The sequence below is a fragment of the Atractosteus spatula genome, chromosome 11, assembly GCF_055471065.1.
Source record: "Atractosteus spatula isolate fAtrSpa1 chromosome 11, fAtrSpa1.hap1, whole genome shotgun sequence".
Lineage (NCBI taxonomy): Eukaryota > Metazoa > Chordata > Actinopteri > Semionotiformes > Lepisosteidae > Atractosteus > Atractosteus spatula.
The window spans coordinates 22,348,238-22,370,484 of record NC_142716.1 but is presented as its reverse complement, the minus strand read 5'-3'; the positions used below and the strand labels follow the sequence as shown (position 1 = coordinate 22,370,484).

General features: G+C 45.5%; 1 protein-coding gene and 2 long non-coding RNA genes across 3 annotated transcripts; 1 reads left to right on the top strand and 2 right to left on the bottom strand.

Moving 5' to 3' along the window:
* The first annotated feature begins 70 nt into the window (after positions 1–70).
* On the top strand, positions 71–12,851 carry LOC148823703 (uncharacterized). Its single transcript, XM_088927254.1, has 7 exons — positions 71–989; positions 1,023–1,139; positions 1,173–1,688; positions 11,660–12,034; positions 12,110–12,583; positions 12,692–12,745; positions 12,841–12,851. The coding sequence occupies exons 1-7, from the start codon at positions 71–73 to the stop codon at positions 12,849–12,851; spliced, it is 2,466 nt and encodes an 821-aa protein (XP_088783380.1).
* Positions 3,925–11,160, bottom strand: LOC148823704 (uncharacterized). Its single transcript, XR_016093727.1, has 3 exons — positions 11,117–11,160; positions 9,505–9,637; positions 3,925–4,000 (listed from the first exon to the last, which is right to left on the bottom strand). It is a non-coding gene; the product is annotated as an uncharacterized LOC148823704 (long non-coding RNA).
* A 2,076-nt stretch (positions 12,852–14,927) lies between the features above and the next one.
* Positions 14,928–22,163, bottom strand: LOC148823702 (uncharacterized). Its single transcript, XR_016093728.1, has 3 exons — positions 22,120–22,163; positions 20,508–20,640; positions 14,928–15,003 (listed from the first exon to the last, which is right to left on the bottom strand). It is a non-coding gene; the product is annotated as an uncharacterized LOC148823702 (long non-coding RNA).
* Positions 22,164–22,247: the final 84 nt, after the last annotated feature.

The window sequence follows — 22,247 nt, the reverse complement described above, 5'->3', positions numbered from 1 at the left end:
ATGCCGACAGCTTGGGTGTTCAATAAATACCAGAGGAGCGCACGTTCCTCCACGAGCTTTGTGGGACAAAATGATGTTACGGAAAAAAATGCGCTGGTTTCTGCTGCATGTGCTTCTGCTGGGACTGACGGCAGCAGTTCCATTAGTGGATCGCGGGCCGAGAATATCCCATTGGAAAGAAAAGCAGTTGAGTGATGACAGCGATTACAAGGCTGCATTGAAGAGCAACTTGTTTATCAGTGACGCACGGCATGGGGAAAGGATAGACGAGGTAAAAGCTCAGGCCAGTTCAGCTGCATTTCCAGATACTCTACACATCGATGTTCTTCACAAAGCAATGAGTGATGCAACACAGAAAGATAGCCCATCATCTGTGAAAGCGTACCCATATGCCCTAGTAGGTGAACCCTCCTTTCCTGATGAAAGGGATGTTGGTGGCCTGGAAGGGGACGTTGGTGACGTAGAGGGAGACCCCACTGCTGCTGAAGGTGACCTGGAGGGAGACCCCTCTGCCCTGGAAGGGGACGTTGTTGACATGGAGGGGGACCCCGCTGCTGCTGAAGGTGACCTGGAGGGAGACCCCTCTGCCCAGGAAGGGGACGTTGGTGACGTGGAGGGAGACCCCACTGCTGCTGAAGGTGACCTGGAGGGAGACCCCACATCCCTGGAAGGGGACGTTGTTGACATGGAGGGAGACCCCACTGCTGCTGAAGGTGATGAAGAGGGAGACCCCACTAGCCTGGAAGGGGATGTTGGTGACATGGAGGGGGACCCCACTGCCTTGGAAGGGGATGTTGGTGACATGGAGGGGGACCCCACTGCCCAGGAAGGGGACGTTGGTGACGTGGAGGGAGACCCCACGTCCCTGGAAGGGGACGTTGGTGACCTGGAGGGGGACCCCACTGCTGCTGAAGGTGACCTGGAGGGAGACCCCACGTCCCTGGAAGGGGATGTTGTTGACATGGAGGGGGACCCCACTGCTGCTGAAGGTGACGTGGAGGGAGACCCCACTGCTGCTGAAGGTGACCTGGAGGGAGACCCCACGTCCCTGGAAGGGGATGTTGGTGACGTGGAGGGGGACCCCACTGCTCCTGAAGGTGACGTGGAGGGGGACCCCTCTGCCCTGGAAGGGGACGTTGGTGATATGGAGGGGGACCCCACTGCTGCTGAAGGTGACGTGGAGGGAGACCCCACTGCTGCTGAAGGTGACCTGGAGGGAGACCCCACGTCCCTGGAAGGGGATGTTGTTGACATGGAGGGGGACCCCACTGCTGCTGAAGGTGACGTGGAGGGAGACCCCACGTCCCTGGAAGGGGACGTTGGTGACATGGAGGGGGACCCCACTGCTGCTGAAGGTGACGTGGAGGGAGACCCCACTGCTGCTGAAGGTGACCTGGAGGGAGACCCCACATCCCTGGAAGGGGATGTTGGTGACATGGAGGGGGACCCCACTGCTGCTGAAGGTGACGTGGAGGGGGACCCCTCTGCCCTGGAAGGGGACGTTGGTGATATGGAGGGGGACCCCACTGCTGCTGAAGGTGACCTGGAGGGAGACCCCACGTCCCTGGAAGGGGATGTTGGTGACATGGAGGGGGACCCCACTGCTGCTGAAGGTGACGTGGAGGGGGACCCCTCTGCCCTGGAAGGGGACGTTGGTGATATGGAGGGGGACCCCACTGCTGCTGAAGGTGACGTGGAGGGGGACCCCTCTGCCCTGGAAGGGGACGTTGGTGACGTGGAGGGTGAGGATATTGTGAACTTCTCTACTTTTGTTCCATTTTGTGTGGCACTGTTACTTGTTTTCTCTTGCCATGATCTAACATTCTCTTTCTTGCAGGGTTCTGGTGATCTGTTCCTGCTCTAGTGCTTGGAGTGACTGGAGGACTCTGTGTGAATCCCTGGTCTTGGATTGCTTTGAGATGCCAATAAACCTGTATAATTCAGATGCCTAGGAATGTGTTCAGCTTTGTGTGCTCACCTACCTCATGGTTGCCAGTAGAAATAGCTCTGTACTTGCTTGTGGACTCCCCCTTGCCACAGGCCCTAAAATTCTTACCTTCCAGTGCTTTGATCTGCCAGAAGTGCGGAGGGGTAGGAGTGCAGCCATATATGACCATATGCGCCTCATAAAGCAGGAGCAGACACCAGGTTAATGGAAACTTGCAGATCTGGAGTGCAAGTGCTTGCCCTCCTGCAGGCATCTGAAAGGGGTGGGAACCACTGCTCATGGTGACCCACATACCTGTTGGTTTTCATTCCATCGCAGCTTAACCAGATCAAGTAAGGCTTCAATTGAATATCTGCAGTTTTGATTCCAGTCACAAGTTCAGGGTTTTTTCACTTGCAAAATAGGATGGTTAAAACGTCTACATGTTTAAGAGCTGGGAACAAACTGTTCCAGTTCCCCTTCTTAGGTCAATGAAGGGATTTGTGTAACTGAGGGCTTGGTGGGTGTGGGAGGACGCCCAGGATTGGGAACCACATTCCTAAAGCTTAGGACCGCTCCCTTCTTCATAGGTTCCCTACTGGTACTATCATTACACAGGTCTGTACTTGGTCCACAGACCAGGATTCCACCCAGTGACTGCTTTAGTGTCCAGTGACCATATCCCTGTCTTTAGAAAAACAGTGTGTAACTAAGGTATAGTGGATGTGAGAAACTGAACCCCTAGTTTCATTGGGTCAATTAAGCGAATAATGAAGTGGCTGACTAGCTGGTGGGGGCTGAGTTTGGAAGGACCTACTCTGTATGAAGAGCAGAAAAGAAAGGAGATTAGTCTTTACTATCCTGTTGTGTGGAAACAACTCATGCCATGATTGAAGAACATGACTGAGGCCACCTGAAACAGTTACTGCAGCTCCTCGCTCTGGAAAGGATTGCAAAATTATTGCTGTGGACTGGAGAACCTACATCTCCATTGTCAGTCTACAAGTGGAGGAAGATCAACCCAGGAGTGCTTGTCCACAGCAGCATCTTGCAGGTCTCTTGGTGTGTTGGTGCAAGATGGCTGAGAGCAGACCACTGCCTGTACAGCAGCTGTGCCCTTAGGGGAAATGATGGGCGAATGATATTGAACAAAGAAGCCAGCATGCAAAGCAGCCTGCCCTTCTCCCCTGGTAGGGCACTGATTGAACAGCAGATGTCCCGGATGGGAAAACTGTAGTGCTGGTGCCCGTGGGAGTGTGCCAGCACATACTTGTGCTGCAGGGCTCCGAGCATCTCTGACCACCTAGTACCCCTCATGGTCAGGACTTGGTCTCCAGAGAAGACTGCCTTCTCTGATCCATTCAGAAATCCGCATGGAAGCTCAGCTGAATTCAATCTTAACTGTCTTTGACTGCTCTATCAGTCTCAAAAGTATGCTACCCGGTAAAAGCTCTTTGATGTAGAGGGAATTGTTTAATCATTTATTATTACACTATTCTGCGTGAGGGCAGCCTGTTTTGATTTTGACAGGACAGCTCACGATGCCACTAATCACATTTGTCAAACATTTTGGACAAAATGGCTGTTTCTAATAAATTAAAGCTAGATGTTTGCTTGCTTCATCTCTCCTGGTGAAATGAATATGTATTGGTTCATCACAAAAACCTTGCTTTTATTTTGTGTGTTGTGAGAGTGTGACTTGTCGCACATCAAATGTCCAAAGACATTTTAGTTAAAGCATGAGAAACTCTTCAAGGAAGAGGCAGACAAGACCGAGTCAATCAAATGGGCGACGGTGGTTTGTTTTTGGATGTTGAGTAACATCCAGAATCAAACTGTACTCCAGGAGATGGACAGTGCCCACGAGAACATTGCACTTCACAGCGATGTTGATTGGCTCAGCAACCAAAGTCTTGAAACAGGCCAACGTCCACAACCAGGTAAGCAATCAAAGAAGGACACCACGCACTGGTGTCGCCCCACAAGTATCGTCTGGCGGGACTGCACCCCTCTTCCCTCCGACCTTACGTTCGCGTCTCGATCCATTGATTGAAGTAACAGCTCCTTCATCTGCTGTGGAGAACAGGTGTCTTTTGAAATTAATGCCATGTAGGTGCGACGATACACTACAGCGACAATAAAATAAAACCGAAATGATTTCAAACAAAACACTGTTCCTAGCTTGCCTATTACGGTCTCATAAACAACTTCCTCACCCTTGGCAACCACGCCCATCCCTGTCGTCCGCTGCACCTTTTGGGCGCCATGATAGTGAGGTCAAATCTGCCTCTGGATAGTAGAAACTATTACCAGGACTGCAATGTGCTAGGCGAAGGTGTAGTTGTTCGATAACCTTAAAAAGTTTTTTTTCAAAACTATATTGTATAATTGTACAAGTTAAACCCTGAAATACAGCACGAATTATGTCACGATCTTAACGGGAATGTTCCAATATTACACATAAACAGTAGTAGATTGTTCAAGAGCCGTATATTTCTGTACAACTCGTGAAGATACCCGAGTTTGGCCGCATGGCTCAGTAAGCATGCGCACATGATCCATTGCAAACAAAATTTATTGTCCTGGAGATTTTCTGGCTTTATATTTAGAACAGTTAGACCAATTATCTAATAAATATGATAATAAGATTTCTACAAAATAGTAAATTAAACGGCATCACAAGGTGGCTTTCACCACCCTCAACAACTAAATCAATTACCCAAAACTAAACTTTCACTGCCCAGAACAACTAGCACTGATCCGAGCTTCTTTCCTTCAACCATTCGCACTACTTCACTAAGACCACAGACTGTTCCTAACTACTACATCGCTCACACCTACTATAAATTGCACTCTTATGCACACTCTAATCCCACTAATCAATCTCATGTGAGAATTTCATTATTGAATTACACAATTTTCCATCCATCCATTTCCTGACTGCTTTATCCAATACAAGGTGAACCAGAGCCTATCCTGGCAAGCAACAGGCATACACCCTAGACGAGACCCCATTCCATCGCAGGGCACACAGACACAGGCAACAGGGCACAATTAACCTACCAGCATGTATTTGAACTGTTGGAGGAAACCAGAACACCCCCAGGAAAACCAGGAGAACATACAAATTCCACACAGGTAGCACCCCAGGAATTGAACTCATGGCCCCAGCACAGTGAGGCAGCAAAGCTAAACACTGTGCCACCACGCCACCTTCCTTTACCTTATATTTTTCTTAATGCGTTGAACCACATGGGAAGTGGGAAATGTTTTTGGCTTTTGATTTAGTCACTTATTGTTACAACACGGCTAGATACAACCCCTTGGGTGGTGATTGGTCAGAACCCAAGAGCAAGGATATGAAGAGTGGCGGAAATGCCCAAAGAGGCCCGACGGGTTGGGGCTTGAGTGCTCCGGGATGGAGGGAAAGTGAAGTGAAAGAGGAGTGATAATAGAATAATAGATTAATAGATTCCTGGCCAGCGAGGCAATAGCACAGGCTGGTTAGTAATGAAAAAGAGGAGCAAAGACATGACAGTCTGAAGAGAAACCAGCTGTCTGTATCCCAGAGGGAAAAAGGCTGGCATAGCAAAGTGGTATGCCCTTGTTCAGAGTGCCCAACTCAGCCCCTCGATCATAAATAGGGGGGCCTCAGCTTGGGATGGAACCAACTGCAGAGCTCTCCGACAAAAGGGAACTACATGGGTCTCAGGGGCAGCCAGGGGTGCGGGCCGGCAAGCTAGAAAGCCGACATGCTCACAGAGAAAGAGCCACCAGGGATCACAGCTGCGCTTCTCCCCCAAGGCCCCAAGGCTTCGCTGAGAGGAGGGGTCTCACCGAATACTGGTGAAGCAGGGAACCCCCATTCGGTGATCAAGTTGGAGCGCCGAGGAGCCGGTGATTCAAGGCGCATGCCCTACTGGGAGGGGTCACTTATGTGATTAATGTGTTCTATGCTTCAGATAGAATCTGTTTAAACTTTTTAGCTATTTTCCACTGATTAGTTCTATCTTATCCCATTTTATTTATCTTCAACTGCGTCTTATTCCTTCAAATTCTGCTTTCCAGAAATTGTAAACATTTGGTTTGGACTCAATCTGTATAGTTTCAAAGTATACTGCAAATCACACCATATTATGATCCCAGTTCCCTAATGGTTCTCTCTCTTTATGTCATTGTTAGGTTGGTTTTATGTGGACTCCATCATATTCAGTCACAGATGTGTGGTGAAAATTAAGTGAAAAGTGAAGCTCATATCACTGCCACGCAGTTCTCACTCTGTTACGCCACGCCCCCGGAGGAATCGGCATTCCACCTCACATTCCAGCACAGATCCCAATTAGTCCTTTTCCCCAGCCTATTTAATGCTGCCTCACACTCTTCCCGGTGCTCAGTATTAGGGTTTTCCTGGCTAGAGCTACTCCCAGTTCTACTGTTATTCACTACTTGGTTTTTGGCTTCCTGACCCTGGTTTGTTCTCCGTCTACGTCTCCTGGTTTCGGTTTTGGTACTTTTGCTCTCATTCTGGTTTTGACTCTCGGCTCCCTTACGGATTACGGCTACGCCTCTGTTACAGTATTTGTACTTTACCAATGGCTAGTTTACCTACGGCTTTCTGACCTCGGATTGTTCTTTCGACTACGCCTTTTGGAGTTTGCCCTGGTTTTCTGCATAGGGTCCTCACTACTACTTCCTAACACACTCATGAAGAGGGCTCAAGAAGTGGCCTGAGCCCCCATGGAATTGTCCATCTGAATCAATACATAGGTCTCCTCTAAGATGGGGATAAACTCCTGGAGTACCAGAAAACCCTCCTACAGCTGCAGCGTGTGGACTTGAGCTGATGTCAATGACAAAGACCCAGGCATTCAAGGCATTCCAGACAGCACCCCATCCATTCTAAGAGCTCAATTGTCATGACTTGGATATGAAGGCCATTGTACAGGAAAGCTCCCCTCAAAGAGCTCTCAGGAACAGAAGACTAGACAAGAGTCTGAAGGCAGGAACCAGAGACCATCATGCTTGAGCTACTGTATCTTCCAGTCAGAACTGTTAGTGGGGCCAGCAGGGGGTGCTCACCTATGTGGGTCCTAATGCCCCAGTATAGTGACGAGGACACTGTACTGTAAAAAGGCGTCGTCCTTCGGATGAGACGTAAAACAGAGGTTCTGACTCTCTTGGGTCATTAAAAATCCCGGTGAGCACACTGGCGCACTATGGCTGCCGTCACATCATCTGGGTGGAGCTACACATTGGTGGTGGAGGCCTGTAAAGAGTGTTTAGTGTCCAGAAAAGTGCTATATAAGTGTAAGCATTTATTATTATTAAAAGACATTCAAGTCAAATGCACCAAAAACACAACAACTATACGGATGGAGTCCAGATGTTTCCCACAAGACACAGGGCTGGAGTTTTGATACTGTACCTCTTCTAACCATCTACAAATACAAAAAAGCAGGTGTATATGATATTTGAGTTCCTTTGGAGAGTGACTGCAGAGGAGCTAGTCATCAATGAAGTTGAGGTGCCAAGGGAGGTGGCTTTTGTAAAAGACATCGGTAACAGGAGACAATGAGGCTAGTAAAAGTGGAGAGCCTCAGAAGCCAAATTAATTAAGCAGCTTGTAAGCGAGGAGTGCTTTACAAGACTGCTGCAAACAGTCAGATAATTTACTAATGGGGCCTCCTGAGTGATTCAACCATTAAAGGCACTTGCCCAAACTTAGGTTAAAGGTCATATGGTCATGGGCTCAAACCTGGGTTATATTTCAAGTCAACTGTAATAATTAATTGCTTACACTTACTGTATATAGCGCTTTTCTGGACACTCCACTCAAAGAGCTTTACAGGTAATGGGGACTCCCCTCCACCATCACCAATGTGCAGCATCCACCTGGATGATGCGATGGCAGCCATAGTGCACCAGAGCGCTCATCACATATTAGCTCTTAGTGGGGAGAAGAACAGAGTAATGAATCCAATTCATAAATGTAAACAGTATTTCCCAAGCACGGGCTCACTTTGTCCACACTTCCTCTTTCTCACCTGTGTGCAGGTGCACGGTTTATAGCTGCAAGTCAATATTTGACAAGCACACAATTGGCTATTTGTGGGCAGCATGATGGCACAGTGGTTAGCATTGCTGTCTCACAGGACTGGGGACATTGGCTTCAATCCTGGGGCTCTATCTGCACTGTGTTCTCCCCATCTTTGTCTGCATTTCAGTAGTTTAACTGGCTTCTGAGAAAACTGACCGTGGTGTCAGCAGGTACGTGTTTGTGTCTGTGTGTGCCCTGCGATGTCCCATCCAGGATGAATGCTGCCTTGTGCCAAATGCTTCCCAGGATGGGCTCTGAGGCACTGTAACCCTGAATTGGATAAAAGATTAATTAAAATGATGTAATGATTAATATTATGATAATAATAATTGGCTTTTCTAATTAGGGTGGGTATAATCCAAAACTCAAATTAAAAATATAAATCTGAGTGACACTACTAAGATTTTAGAAGGAGTCTAAAAGGGTTTTGCATCAGAGGGGAAGCCGGACAAGGCATGAAATCCAGTTCGCTTGTAAGGGGCATGGTCTCCTGAACCCAGAGGATCCAAATGAAAATCTAAAATAAAGTTGCAAGCTTAGCCAAGATCAGCAAGCATGTTGGCATGAAAAAACTGAGGGTTAATATTGCAGAGAATGTGCCACAGAACTTTGGTTAAAAGATAATGAAGGGAGGTCCAAAAAGAAATATTGGTGTCCTGTTAAACTGATATGGTTCGCCATTTCAGAAAAAGTCCCTGAACTGAGCCACTACTGATGACTTCATTCCTTCCTTTTAGAAGACCATAAACTTCATAAAAACCTTGATCTTTCCACAGTTTTTAGCGTCATCAGAGAGAGAACATAATTTTCACCGAATTCATGATATCATACAAAAGTATATTTCAACTAGAAACTTACATACCATAGGGGTACTGGTTTCCAGACACAAATATAAACAGTGCATCTGTTAAGCCAAAGATCTGTTAATTTTATGAAGCTACCTGTAATAATGCCAGTAATTTGTATAGCAAATTGCAAAAGTAACTAATACAAAGAAACTTTAATTTTGATATGGAGAACCGTATTAAGAATGACTGATTGAAAAAGGGTCCCCAAAAAAGGGGGCATAGAAAATGAGGGGGGTGACAATCAGTTCTTTCCCAATTTTGGATCCCAAATTGTATTTCGCTTTGCTTGGATGGAAAACCATATGTTTCCTTCTTTCCTGCACTGTTAGAGAAAGACAGAAGTTCTTAGTGGGACCTCAGTTCACCAGAGGAAGACAGCTGAAGAATCTAATGATGATATTTACTATGTTTCCATCTTTATTAATCCAGAATTTCATTTAACATGGAAACAAGATGTAAGTTGTAGAAAGAAAAGACATTCAAATTGATCTCCAGTAAATTGCTAATTGTGCACAATTGATAACAGAATTAGGAATTTACTGGAGATAGATCAATTTGGCGGCCTTTCTCTTATAAGGCTTCTGTGTATTGAGTTTTAATAAAATCATTTACGTTTATCTCCAAGGACTCACCTTATATTGTATGTCAGGGTTTCCATGAAATGAGAGCGATTCAAACGCTGGTCCAGGAGGTCACCGACTGTGGAAACAGCACTGCAGCGTTCTCCAGCCTTTCCACTGTAAGGACTCAGTTCTTCTGTTGCTGCTTTATCAATCAATCAATCAATCAAAGTTTATTTATCAAATGCACAACAACACAGCGTGTAGCAGTAATTGATGGCAATGAAATGTCTTTTCTGTGAGCTCACCAGGGGGAATTAAAAATAAAAATCACAAAATTAAAAGTTACAGAATAAAGGTGCATACTAATAGTGCAATAAAAAACGAATTTAAAAATAATATAAATAGAACTGCTACATATCCAAGGTGTATGCAATATATTATGTCCAAATAGTGCAATATGCAGTGTGCAAAATACAATGGAAACTGTATGTCCATGTAACCTAACCATTTAACAAAGACCATTACGGTGGTTGCTGAAGGTGACTGCAGCTTGGCTGTTTAGCAGTCTTATTGCCTGGAGGTACTGTATAAACTGTTCCGTAATCTGCTGGTCTTTGACTGAATGCTTCTATACCGTTAAAAGGACGGTAGGAGAAAAAACAGTTTATCACTTGAATGACTGGGGTCCTTGACAATTGACGTGGCCTTCTAAAGACATTTACTGTAGCTTAGTAGATATCCTGGATGTTTGGTAGCTCACAGCCGGGAATGAGCTGCGCTGCCTTCACCAACCTTCTGCAGTGCTTTGCTACTGCAGCAACGTTTAACTACTGGAATGTGCTAGAGATACTGACGGAAGAGACAGGAATGATTTACGTGTACTTATCTGTTGGTCTCCGATTCTAAAGGAGTGAGTTTAAAGTAATGGTAATGAAATTTAATAGACAGCCCGTCCTCATAGAGCTTCTGGATACAACGAACGTGTCTCACAGTGCTGCCTCTATCCGAAAAGAAATTTAACAAGAAAAATCTTTGCCAGTCCGATTTAAAAATGGAGGTTGCAATTCAAAAACCTGTCAACCGATACGTTTCGTCTGTTTGTAGTTTAAAATACGACGACTGAAGGGAAAAAAAACTTTGTTTTGACTTCTGGAAAATATTACGATGTTCCAGACGTTCCAGGTTAAGTCAGCGATCGCGTAATCCTTAATCGCGATAATCATTCAGAAGGCACTACAACAAGGTGGAAAATATGAGCCCACTACGTACATAAACTAGAACACTCGGTATTTATTAAGGAAACATTGTATGATATAACGAAACGCAAGACACAAAAAACTACTAACATTAACAGTAACAATAAGATATATGTATCAATTTCTCACATTCAATGGCGAAATACTTGATTACATACAGTAAAGTATTGTATTTAAAAAGAAACTCTGAGCTGTGTACAATTAGACAAACAACACGAATGAGAATGATGCAAGAAGAATTAGACCTATAGCAAATCAAGTGAGTAAAACCAACAGTAAGAAGAAATGACATCTTAATATCTTGACTACAAAGAGCTTCCCTATTCCGTCATCGAAATACTCGCCTTAATTACATTATCATCTGTTTTCCTTCGGGTTGGAGAAAAGACGACAAATCAGAAGCCCACTTTGTAATTTGCGATTACCTGAAATAAAGTGTCTTCAATTTGACTCCCTCTACTCGCGTGAGAATGTTTCTGAAAACACCGGGCTCCTCTACACTTAATGCCGACAGCTTGGGTGTTCAATAAATACCAGAGGAGCGCACGTTCCTCCACGAGCTTTGTGGGACAAAATGATGTTACGGAAAAAAATGCGCTGGTTTCTGCTGCATGTGCTTCTGCTGGGACTGACGGCAGCAGTTCCATTAGTGGATCGCGGGCCGAGAATATCCCATTGGAAAGAAAATCAGTTGAGTGATGACAGCGATTACAAGGCTGCATTGAAGAGCAACTTGTTTATCAGTGACGCACGGCATGGGGAAAGGATAGACGAGGTAAAAGCTCAGGCCAGTTCAGCTGCATTTCCAGATACTCTACACATCGATGTTCTTCACAAAGCAATGAGTGATGCAACACAGAAAGATAGCCCATCATCTGTGAAAGCGTACCCATATGCCCTAGTAGGTGAACCCTCCTTTCCTGATGAAAGGGATGTTGGTGGCCTGGAAGGGGACGTTGGTGACGTAGAGGGAGACCCCACTGCTGCTGAAGGTGACCTGGAGGGAGACCCCTCTGCCCTGGAAGGGGACGTTGTTGACATGGAGGGGGACCCCGCTGCTGCTGAAGGTGACCTGGAGGGAGACCCCTCTGCCCAGGAAGGGGACGTTGGTGACGTGGAGGGAGACCCCACTGCTGCTGAAGGTGACCTGGAGGGAGACCCCACATCCCTGGAAGGGGACGTTGTTGACATGGAGGGAGACCCCACTGCTGCTGAAGGTGATGAAGAGGGAGACCCCACTAGCCTGGAAGGGGATGTTGGTGACATGGAGGGGGACCCCACTGCCTTGGAAGGGGATGTTGGTGACATGGAGGGGGACCCCACTGCCCAGGAAGGGGACGTTGGTGACGTGGAGGGAGACCCCACGTCCCTGGAAGGGGACGTTGGTGACCTGGAGGGGGACCCCACTGCTGCTGAAGGTGACCTGGAGGGAGACCCCACTGCTGCTGAAGGTGACCTGGAGGGAGACCCCATGTCCCTGGAAGGGGATGTTGTTGACATGGAGGGGGACCCCACTGCTGCTGAAGGTGACGTGGAGGGAGACCCCACTGCTGCTGAAGGTGACCTGGAGGGAGACCCCACGTCCCTGGAAGGGGATGTTGGTGACGTGGAGGGGGACCCCACTGCTCCTGAAGGTGACGTGGAGGGGGACCCCTCTGCCCTGGAAGGGGACGTTGGTGATATGGAGGGGGACCCCACTGCTGCTGAAGGTGACGTGGAGGGAGACCCCACTGCTGCTGAAGGTGACCTGGAGGGAGACCCCACGTCCCTGGAAGGGGATGTTGTTGACATGGAGGGGGACCCCACTGCTGCTGAAGGTGACGTGGAGGGAGACCCCACGTCCCTGGAAGGGGACGTTGGTGACATGGAGGGGGACCCCACTGCTGCTGAAGGTGACGTGGAGGGAGACCCCACTGCTGCTGAAGGTGACCTGGAGGGAGACCCCACGTCCCTGGAAGGGGATGTTGGTGACATGGAGGGGGACCCCACTGCTGCTGAAGGTGACGTGGAGGGGGACCCCTCTGCCCTGGAAGGGGACGTTGGTGACGTGGAGGGTGAGGATATTGTGAACTTCTCTACTTTTGTTCCATTTTGTGTGGCACTGTTACTTGTTTTCTCTTGCCATGATCTAACATTCTCTTTCTTGCAGGGTTCTGGTGATCTGTTCCTGCTCTAGTGCTTGGAGTGACTGGAGGACTCTGTGTGAATCCCTGGTCTTGGATTGCTTTGAGATGCCAATAAACCTGTATAATTCAGATGCCTAGGAATGTGTTCAGCTTTGTGTGCTCACCTACCTCATGGTTGCCAGTAGAAATAGCTCTGTACTTGCTTGTGGACTCCCCCTTGCCACAGGCCCTAAAATTCTTACCTTCCAGTGCTTTGATCTGCCAGAAGTGCGGAGGGGTAGGAGTGCAGCCATATATGACCATATGCGCCTCATAAAGCAGGAGCAGACACCAGGTTAATGGAAACTTGCAGATCTGGAGTGCAAGTGCTTGCCCTCCTGCAGGCATCTGAAAGGGGTGGGAACCACTGCTCATGGTGACCCACATACCTGTTGGTTTTCATTCCATCGCAGCTTAACCAGATCAAGTAAGGCTTCAATTGAATATCTGCAGTTTTGATTCCAGTCACAAGTTCAGGGTTTTTTCACTTGCAAAATAGGATGGTTAAAACGTCTACATGTTTAAGAGCTGGGAACAAACTGTTCCAGTTCCCCTTCTTAGGTCAATGAAGGGATTTGTGTAACTGAGGGCTTGGTGGGTGTGGGAGGACGCCCAGGATTGGGAACCACATTCCTAAAGCTTAGGACCGCTCCCTTCTTCATAGGTTCCCTACTGGTACTATCATTACACAGGTCTGTACTTGGTCCACAGACCAGGATTCCACCCAGTGACTGCTTTAGTGTCCAGTGACCATATCCCTGTCTTTAGAAAAACAGTGTGTAACTAAGGTATAGTGGATGTGAGAAACTGAACCCCTAGTTTCATTGGGTCAATTAAGCGAATAATGGAGTGGCTGACTAGCTGGTGGGGGCTGAGTTTGGAAGGACCTACTCTGTATGAAGAGCAGAAAAGAAAGGAGATTAGTCTTTACTATCCTGTTGTGTGGAAACAACTCATGCCATGATTGAAGAACATGACTGAGGCCACCTGAAACAGTTACTGCAGCTCCTCGCTCTGGAAAGGATTGCAAAATTATTGCTGTGGACTGGAGAACCTACATCTCCATTGTCAGTCTACAAGTGGAGGAAGATCAACCCAGGAGTGCTTGTCCACAGCAGCATCTTGCAGGTCTCTTGGTGTGTTGGTGCAAGATGGCTGAGAGCAGACCACTGCCTGTACAGCAGCTGTGCCCTTAGGGGAAATGATGGGCGAATGATATTGAACAAAGAAGCCAGCATGCAAAGCAGCCTGCCCTTCTCCCCTGGTAGGGCACTGATTGAACAGCAGATGTCCCGGATGGGAAAACTGTAGTGCTGGTGCCCGTGGGAGTGTGCCAGCACATACTTGTGCTGCAGGGCTCCGAGCATCTCTGAACACCTAGTACCCCTCATGGTCAGGACTTGGTCTCCAGAGAAGACTGCCTTCTCTGATCCATTCAGAAATCCGCATGGAAGCTCAGCTGAATTCAATCTTAACTGTCTTTGACTGCTCTATCAGTCTCAAAAGTATGCTACCCGGTAAAAGCTCTTTGATGTAGAGGGAATTGTTTAATCATTTATTATTACACTATTCTGCGTGAGGGCAGCCTGTTTTGATTTTGACAGGACAGCTCACGATGCCACTAATCACATTTGTCAAACATTTTGGACAAAATGGCTGTTTCTAATAAATTAAAGCTAGATGTTTGCTTGCTTCATCTCTCCTGGTGAAATGAATATGTATTGGTTCATCACAAAAACCTTGCTTTTATTTTGTGTGTTGTGAGAGTGTGACTTGTCGCACATCAAATGTCCAAAGACATTTTAGTTAAAGCATGAGAAACTCTTCAAGGAAGAGGCAGACAAGACCGAGTCAATCAAATGGGCGACGGTGGTTTGTTTTTGGATGTTGAGTAACATCCAGAATCAAACTGTACTCCAGGAGATGGACAGTGCCCACGAGAACATTGCACTTCACAGCGATGTTGATTGGCTCAGCAACCAAAGTCTTGAAACAGGCCAACGTCCACAACCAGGTAAGCAATCAAAGAAGGACACCACGCACTGGTGTCGCCCCACAAGTATCGTCTGGCGGGACTGCACCCCTCTTCCCTCCGACCTTACGTTCGCGTCTCGATCCATTGATTGAAGTAACAGCTCCTTCATCTGCTGTGGAGAACAGGTGTCTTTTGAAATTAATGCCATGTAGGTGCGACGATACACTACAGCGACAATAAAATAAAACCGAAATGATTTCAAACAAAACACTGTTCCTAGCTTGCCTATTACGGTCTCATAAACAACTTCCTCACCCTTGGCAACCACGCCCATCCCTGTCGTCCGCTGCACCTTTTGGGCGCCATGATAGTGAGGTCAAATCTGCCTCTGGATAGTAGAAACTATTACCAGGACTGCAATGTGCTAGGCGAAGGTGTAGTTGTTCGATAACCTTAAAAAGTTTTTTTTCAAAACTATATTGTATAATTGTACAAGTTAAACCCTGAAATACAGCACGAATTATGTCACGATCTTAACGGGAATGTTCCAATATTACACATAAACAGTAGTAGATTGTTCAAGAGCCGTATATTTCTGTACAACTCGTGAAGATACCCGAGTTTGGCCGCATGGCTCAGTAAGCATGCGCACATGATCCATTGCAAACAAAATTTATTGTCCTGGAGATTTTCTGGCTTTATATTTAGAACAGTTAGACCAATTATCTAATAAATATGATAATAAGATTTCTACAAAATAGTAAATTAAACGGCATCACAAGGTGGCTTTCACCACCCTCAACAACTAAATCAATTACCCAAAACTAAACTTTCACTGCCCAGAACAACTAGCACTGATCCGAGCTTCTTTCCTTCAACCATTCGCACTACTTCACTAAGACCACAGACTGTTCCTAACTACTACATCGCTCACACCTACTATAAATTGCACTCTTATGCACACTCTAATCCCACTAATCAATCTCATGTGAGAATTTCATTATTGAATTACACAATTTTCCATCCATCCATTTCCTGACTGCTTTATCCAATACAAGGTGAACCAGAGCCTATCCTGGCAAGCAACAGGCATACACCCTAGACGAGACCCCATTCCATCGCAGGGCACACAGACACAGGCAACAGGGCACAATTAACCTACCAGCATGTATTTGAACTGTTGGAGGAAACCAGAACACCCCCAGGAAAACCAGGAGAACATACAAATTCCACACAGGTAGCACCCCAGGAATTGAACTCATGGCCCCAGCACAGTGAGGCAGCAAAGCTAAACACTGTGCCACCACGCCACCTTCCTTTACCTTATATTTTTCTTAATGCGTTGAACCACATGGGAAGTGGGAAATGTTTTTGGCTTTTGATTTAGTCACTTATTGTTACAACACGGCTAGATACAACCCCTTGGGTGGTGATTGGTCAGAACCCAAGAGCAAGGATATGAAGAGTGGCGGAAATGCCCAAAGAGGCCCGACGGGTTGGGGCTTGAGTGCTCCGGGATGGAGGGAAAGTGAAGTGAAAGAGGAGTGATAATAGAATAATAGATTAATAGATTCCTGGCCAGCGAGGCAATAGCACAGGCTGGTTAGTAATGAAAAAGAGGAGCAAAGACATGACAGTCTGAAGAGAAACCAGCTGTCTGTATCCCAGAGGGAAAAAGGCTGGCATAGCAAAGTGGTATGCCCTTGTTCAGAGTGCCCAACTCAGCCCCTCGATCATAAATAGGGGGGCCTCAGCTTGGGATGGAACCAACTGCAGAGCTCTCCGACAAAAGGGAACTACATGGGTCTCAGGGGCAGCCAGGGGTGCGGGCCGGCAAGCTAGAAAGCCGACATGCTCACAGAGAAAGAGCCACCAGGGATCACAGCTGCGCTTCTCCCCCAAGGCCCCAAGGCTTCGCTGAGAGGAGGGGTCTCACCGAATACTGGTGAAGCAGGGAACCCCCATTCGGTGATCAAGTTGGAGCGCCGAGGAGCCGGTGATTCAAGGCGCATGCCCTACTGGGAGGGGTCACTTATGTGATTAATGTGTTCTATGCTTCAGATAGAATCTGTTTAAACTTTTTAGCTATTTTCCACTGATTAGTTCTATCTTATCCCATTTTATTTATCTTCAACTGCGTCTTATTCCTTCAAATTCTGCTTTCCAGAAATTGTAAACATTTGGTTTGGACTCAATCTGTATAGTTTCAAAGTATACTGCAAATCACACCATATTATGATCCCAGTTCCCTAATGGTTCTCTCTCTTTATGTCATTGTTAGGTTGGTTTTATGTGGACTCCATCATATTCAGTCACAGATGTGTGGTGAAAATTAAGTGAAAAGTGAAGCTCATATCACTGCCACGCAGTTCTCACTCTGTTACGCCACGCGCCCGGAGGAATCGGCATTCCACCTCACATTCCAGCACAGATCCCAATTAGTCCTTTTCCCCAGCCTATTTAATTCTGCCTCACACTCTTCCCGGTGCTCAGTATTAGGGTTTTCCTGGCTAGAGCTACTCCCAGTTCTACTGTTATTCACTACTTGGTTTTTGGCTTCCTGACCCTGGTTTGTTCTCCGTCTACGTCTCCTGGTTTCGGTTTTGGTACTTTTGCTCTCATTCTGGTTTTGACTCTCGGCTCCCTTACGGATTACGGCTACGCCTCTGTTACAGTATTTGTACTTTACCAATGGCTAGTTTACCTACGGCTTTCTGACCTCGGATTGTTCTTTCGACTACGCCTTTTGGAGTTTGCCCTGGTTTTCTGCATAGGGTCCTCACTACTACTTCCTAACACACTCATGAAGAGGGCTCAAGAAGTGGCCTGAGCCCCCATGGAATTGTCCATCTGAATCAATACATAGGTCTCCTCTAAGATGGGGATAAACTCCTGGAGTACCAGAAAACCCTCCTACAGCTGCAGCGTGTGGACTTGAGCTGATGTCAATGACAAAGACCCAGGCATTCAAGGCATTCCAGACAGCACCCCATCCATTCTAAGAGCTCAATTGTCATGACTTGGATATGAAGGCCATTGTACAGGAAAGCTCCCCTCAAAGAGCTCTCAGGAACAGAAGACTAGACAAGAGTCTGAAGGCAGGAACCAGAGACCATCATGCTTGAGCTACTGTATCTTCCAGTCAGAACTGTTAGTGGGGCCAGCAGGGGGTGCTCACCTATGTGGGTCCTAATGCCCCAGTATAGTGACGAGGACACTGTACTGTAAAAAGGCGTCGTCCTTCGGGTGAGACGTAAAACAGAGGTTCTGACTCTCTTGGGTCATTAAAAATCCCGGTGAGCACACTGGCGCACTATGGCTGCCGTCACATCATCTGGGTGGAGCTACACATTGGTGGTGGAGGCCTGTAAAGAGTGTTTAGTGTCCAGAAAAGTGCTATATAAGTGTAAGCATTTATTATTATTAAAAGACATTCAAGTCAAATGCACCAAAAACACAACAACTATACGGATGGAGTCCAGATGTTTCCCACAAGACACAGGGCTGGAGTTTTGATACTGTACCTCTTCTAACCATCTACAAATACAAAAAAGCAGGTGTATATGATATTTGAGTTCCTTTGGAGAGTGACTGCAGAGGAGCTAGTCATCAATGAAGTTGAGGTGCCAAGGGAGGTGGCTTTTGTAAAAGACATCGGTAACAGGAGACAATGAGGCTAGTAAAAGTGGAGAGCCTCAGAAGCCAAATTAATTAAGCAGCTTGTAAGCGAGGAGTGCTTTACAAGACTGCTGCAAACAGTCAGATAATTTACTAATGGGGCCTCCTGAGTGATTCAACCATTAAAGGCACTTGCCCAAACTTAGGTTAAAGGTCATATGGTCATGGGCTCAAACCTGGGTTATATTTCAAGCCAACTGTAATAATTAATTGCTTACACTTACTGTATATAGCGCTTTTCTGGACACTCCACTCAAAGAGCTTTACAGGTAATGGGGACTCCCCTCCACCATCACCAATGTGCAGCATCCACCTGGATGATGCGATGGCAGCCATAGTGCACCAGAGCGCTCATCACATATTAGCTCTTAGTGGGGAGAAGAACAGAGTAATGAATCCAATTCATAAATGTAAACAGTATTTCCCAAGCACGGGCTCACTTTGTCCACACTTCCTCTTTCTCACCTGTGTGCAGGTGCAGGGTTTATAGCTGCAAGTCAATATTTGACAAGCACACAATTGGCTATTTGTGGGCAGCATGATGGCACAGTGGTTAGCATTGCTGTCTCACAGGACTGGGGACATTGGCTTCAATCCTGGGGCTCTATCTGCACTGTGTTTTCCCCATCTTTGTCTGCATTTCAGTAGTTTAACTGGCTTCTGAGAAAACTGACCGTGGTGTCAGCAGGTACGTGTTTGTGTCTGTGTGTGCCCTGCGATGTCCCATCCAGGATGAATGCTGCCTTGTGCCAAATGCTTCCCAGGATGGGCTCTGAGGCACTGTAACCCTGAATTGGATAAAAGATTAATTAAAATGATGTAATGATTAATATTATGATAATAATAATTGGCTTTTCTAATTAGGGTGGGTATAATCCAAAACTCAAATTAAAAATATAAATCTGAGTGACACTACTAAGATTTTAGAAGGAGTCTAAAAGGGTTTTGCATCAGAGGGGAAGCCGGACAAGGCATGAAATCCAGTTCGCTTGTAAGGGGCATGGTCTCCTGAACCCAGAGGATCCAAATGAAAATCTAAAATAAAGTTGCAAGCTTAGCCAAGATCAGCAAGCATGTTGGCATGAAAAAACTGAGGGTTAATATTGCAGAGAATGTGCCACAGAACTTTGGTTAAAAGATAATGAAGGGAGGTCCAAAAAGAAATATTGGTGTCCTGTTAAACTGATATGGTTCGCCATTTCAGAAAAAGTCCCTGAACTGAGCCACTACTGATGACTTCATTCCTTCCTTTTAGAAGACCATAAACTTCATAAAAACCTTGATCTTTCCACAGTTTTTAGCGTCATCAGAGAGAGAACATAATTTTCACCGAATTCATGATATCATACAAAAGTATATTTCAACTAGAAACTTACATACCATAGGGGTACTGGTTTCCAGACACAAATATAAACAGTGCATCTGTTAAGCCAAAGATCTGTTAATTTTATGAAGCTACCTGTAATAATGCCAGTAATTTGTATAGCAAATTGCAAAAGTAACTAATACAAAGAAACTTTAATTTTGATATGGAGAACCGTATTAAGAATGACTGATTGAAAAAGGGTCCCCAAAAAAGGGGGCATAGAAAATGAGGGGGGTGACAATCAGTTCTTTCCCAATTTTGGATCCCAAATTGTATTTCGCTTTGCTTGGATGGAAAACCATATGTTTCCTTCTTTCCTGCACTGTTAGAGAAAGACAGAAGTTCTTAGTGGGACCTCAGTTCACCAGAGGAAGACAGCTGAAGAATCTAATGATGATATTTACTATGTTTCCATCTTTATTAATCCAGAATTTCATTTAACATGGAAACAAGATGTAAGTTGTAGAAAGAAAAGACATTCAAATTGATCTCCAGTAAATTGCTAATTGTGCACAATTGATAACAGAATTAGGAATTTACTGGAGATAGATCAATTTGGCGGCCTTTCTCTTATAAGGCTTCTGTGTATTGAGTTTTAATAAAATCATTTACGTTTATCTCCAAGGACTCACCTTATATTGTATGTCAGGGTTTCCATGAAATGAGAGCGATTCAAACGCTGGTCCAGGAGGTCACCGACTGTGGAAACAGCACTGCAGCGTTCTCCAGCCTTTCCACTGTAAGGACTCAGTTCTTCTGTTGCTGCTTTATCAATCAATCAATCAATCAAAGTTTATTTATCAAATGCACAACAACACAGCGTGTAGCAGTAATTGATGGCAATGAAATGTCTTTTCTGTGAGCTCACCAGGGGGAATTAAAAATAAAAATCACAAAATTAAAAGTTACAGAATAAAGGTGCATACTAATAGTGCAATAAAAAACGAATTTAAAAATAATATAAATAGAACTGCTACATATCCAAGGTGTATGCAATATATTATGTCCAAATAGTGCAATATGCAGTGTGCAAAATACAATGGAAACTGTATGTCCATGTAACCTAACCATTTAACAAAGACCATTACGGTGGTTGCTGAAGGTGACTGCAGCTTGGCTGTTTAGCAGTCTTATTGCCTGGAGGTACTGTATAAACTGTTCCGTAATCTGCTGGTCTTTGACTGAATGCTTCTATACCGTTAAAAGGACGGTAGGAGAAAAAACAGTTTATCACTTGAATGACTGGGGTCCTTGACAATTGACGTGGCCTTCTAAAGACATTTACTGTAGCTTAGTAGATATCCTGGATGTTTGGTAGCTCACAGCCGGGAATGAGCTGCGCTGCCTTCACCAACCTTCTGCAGTGCTTTGCTACTGCAGCAACGTTTAACTACTGGAATGTGCTAGAGATACTGACGGAAGAGACAGGAATGATTTACGTGTACTTATCTGTTGGTCTCCGATTCTAAAGGAGTGAGTTTAAAGTAATGGTAATGAAATTTAATAGACAGCCCGTCCTCATAGAGCTTCTGGATACAACGAACGTGTCTCACAGTGCTGCCTCTATCCGAAAAGAAATTTAACAAGAAAAATCTTTGCCAGTCCGATTTAAAAATGGAGGTTGCAATTCAAAAACCTGTCAACCGATACGTTTCGTCTGTTTGTAGTTTAAAATACGACGACTGAAGGGAAAAAAAACTTTGTTTTGACTTCTGGAAAATATTACGATGTTCCAGACGTTCCAGGTTAAGTCAGCGATCGCGTAATCCTTAATCGCGATAATCATTCAGAAGGCACTACAACAAGGTGGAAAATATGAGCCCACTACGTACATAAACTAGAACACTCGGTATTTATTAAGGAAACATTGTATGATATAACGAAACGCAAGACACAAAAAACTACTAACATTAACAGTAACAATAAGATATATGTATCAATTTCTCACATTCAATGGCGAAATACTTGATTACATACAGTAAAGTATTGTATTTAAAAAGAAACTCTGAGCTGTGTACAATTAGACAAACAACACGAATGAGAATGATGCAAGAAGAATTAGACCTATAGCAAATCAAGTGAGTAAAACCAACAGTAAGAAGAAATGACATCTTAATATCTTGACTACAAAGAGCTTCCCTATTCCGTCATCGAAATACTCGCCTTAATTACATTATCATCTGTTTTCCTTCGGGTTGGAGAAAAGACGACAAATCAGAAGCCCACTTTGTAATTTGCGATTACCTGAAATAAAGTGTCTTCAATTTGACTCCCTCTACTCGCGTGAGAATGTTTCTGAAAACACCGGGCTCCTCTACACTTAATGCCGACAGCTTGGGTGTTCAATAAATACCAGAGGAGCGCACGTTCCT

Excerpts from the sequence above, each read along its gene's own strand:
- LOC148823703 (XM_088927254.1), top strand. The coding sequence starts at position 71 with ATGATGTTACGGAAAAAAATGCGCTGGTTTCTGCTGCATGTGCTTCTG. Across the intron at positions 990-1,022 it reads GGACCCCACTGCTGCTGAAG|GTGACCTGGAGGGAGACCCC; the intron begins GTGACGTGGAGG and ends CTGCTGCTGAAG. Across the intron at positions 1,689-11,659 it reads GGACCCCACTGCTGCTGAAG|AGGGAGACCCCACTGCTGCT; the intron begins GTGACGTGGAGG and ends TTGGTGACGTAG.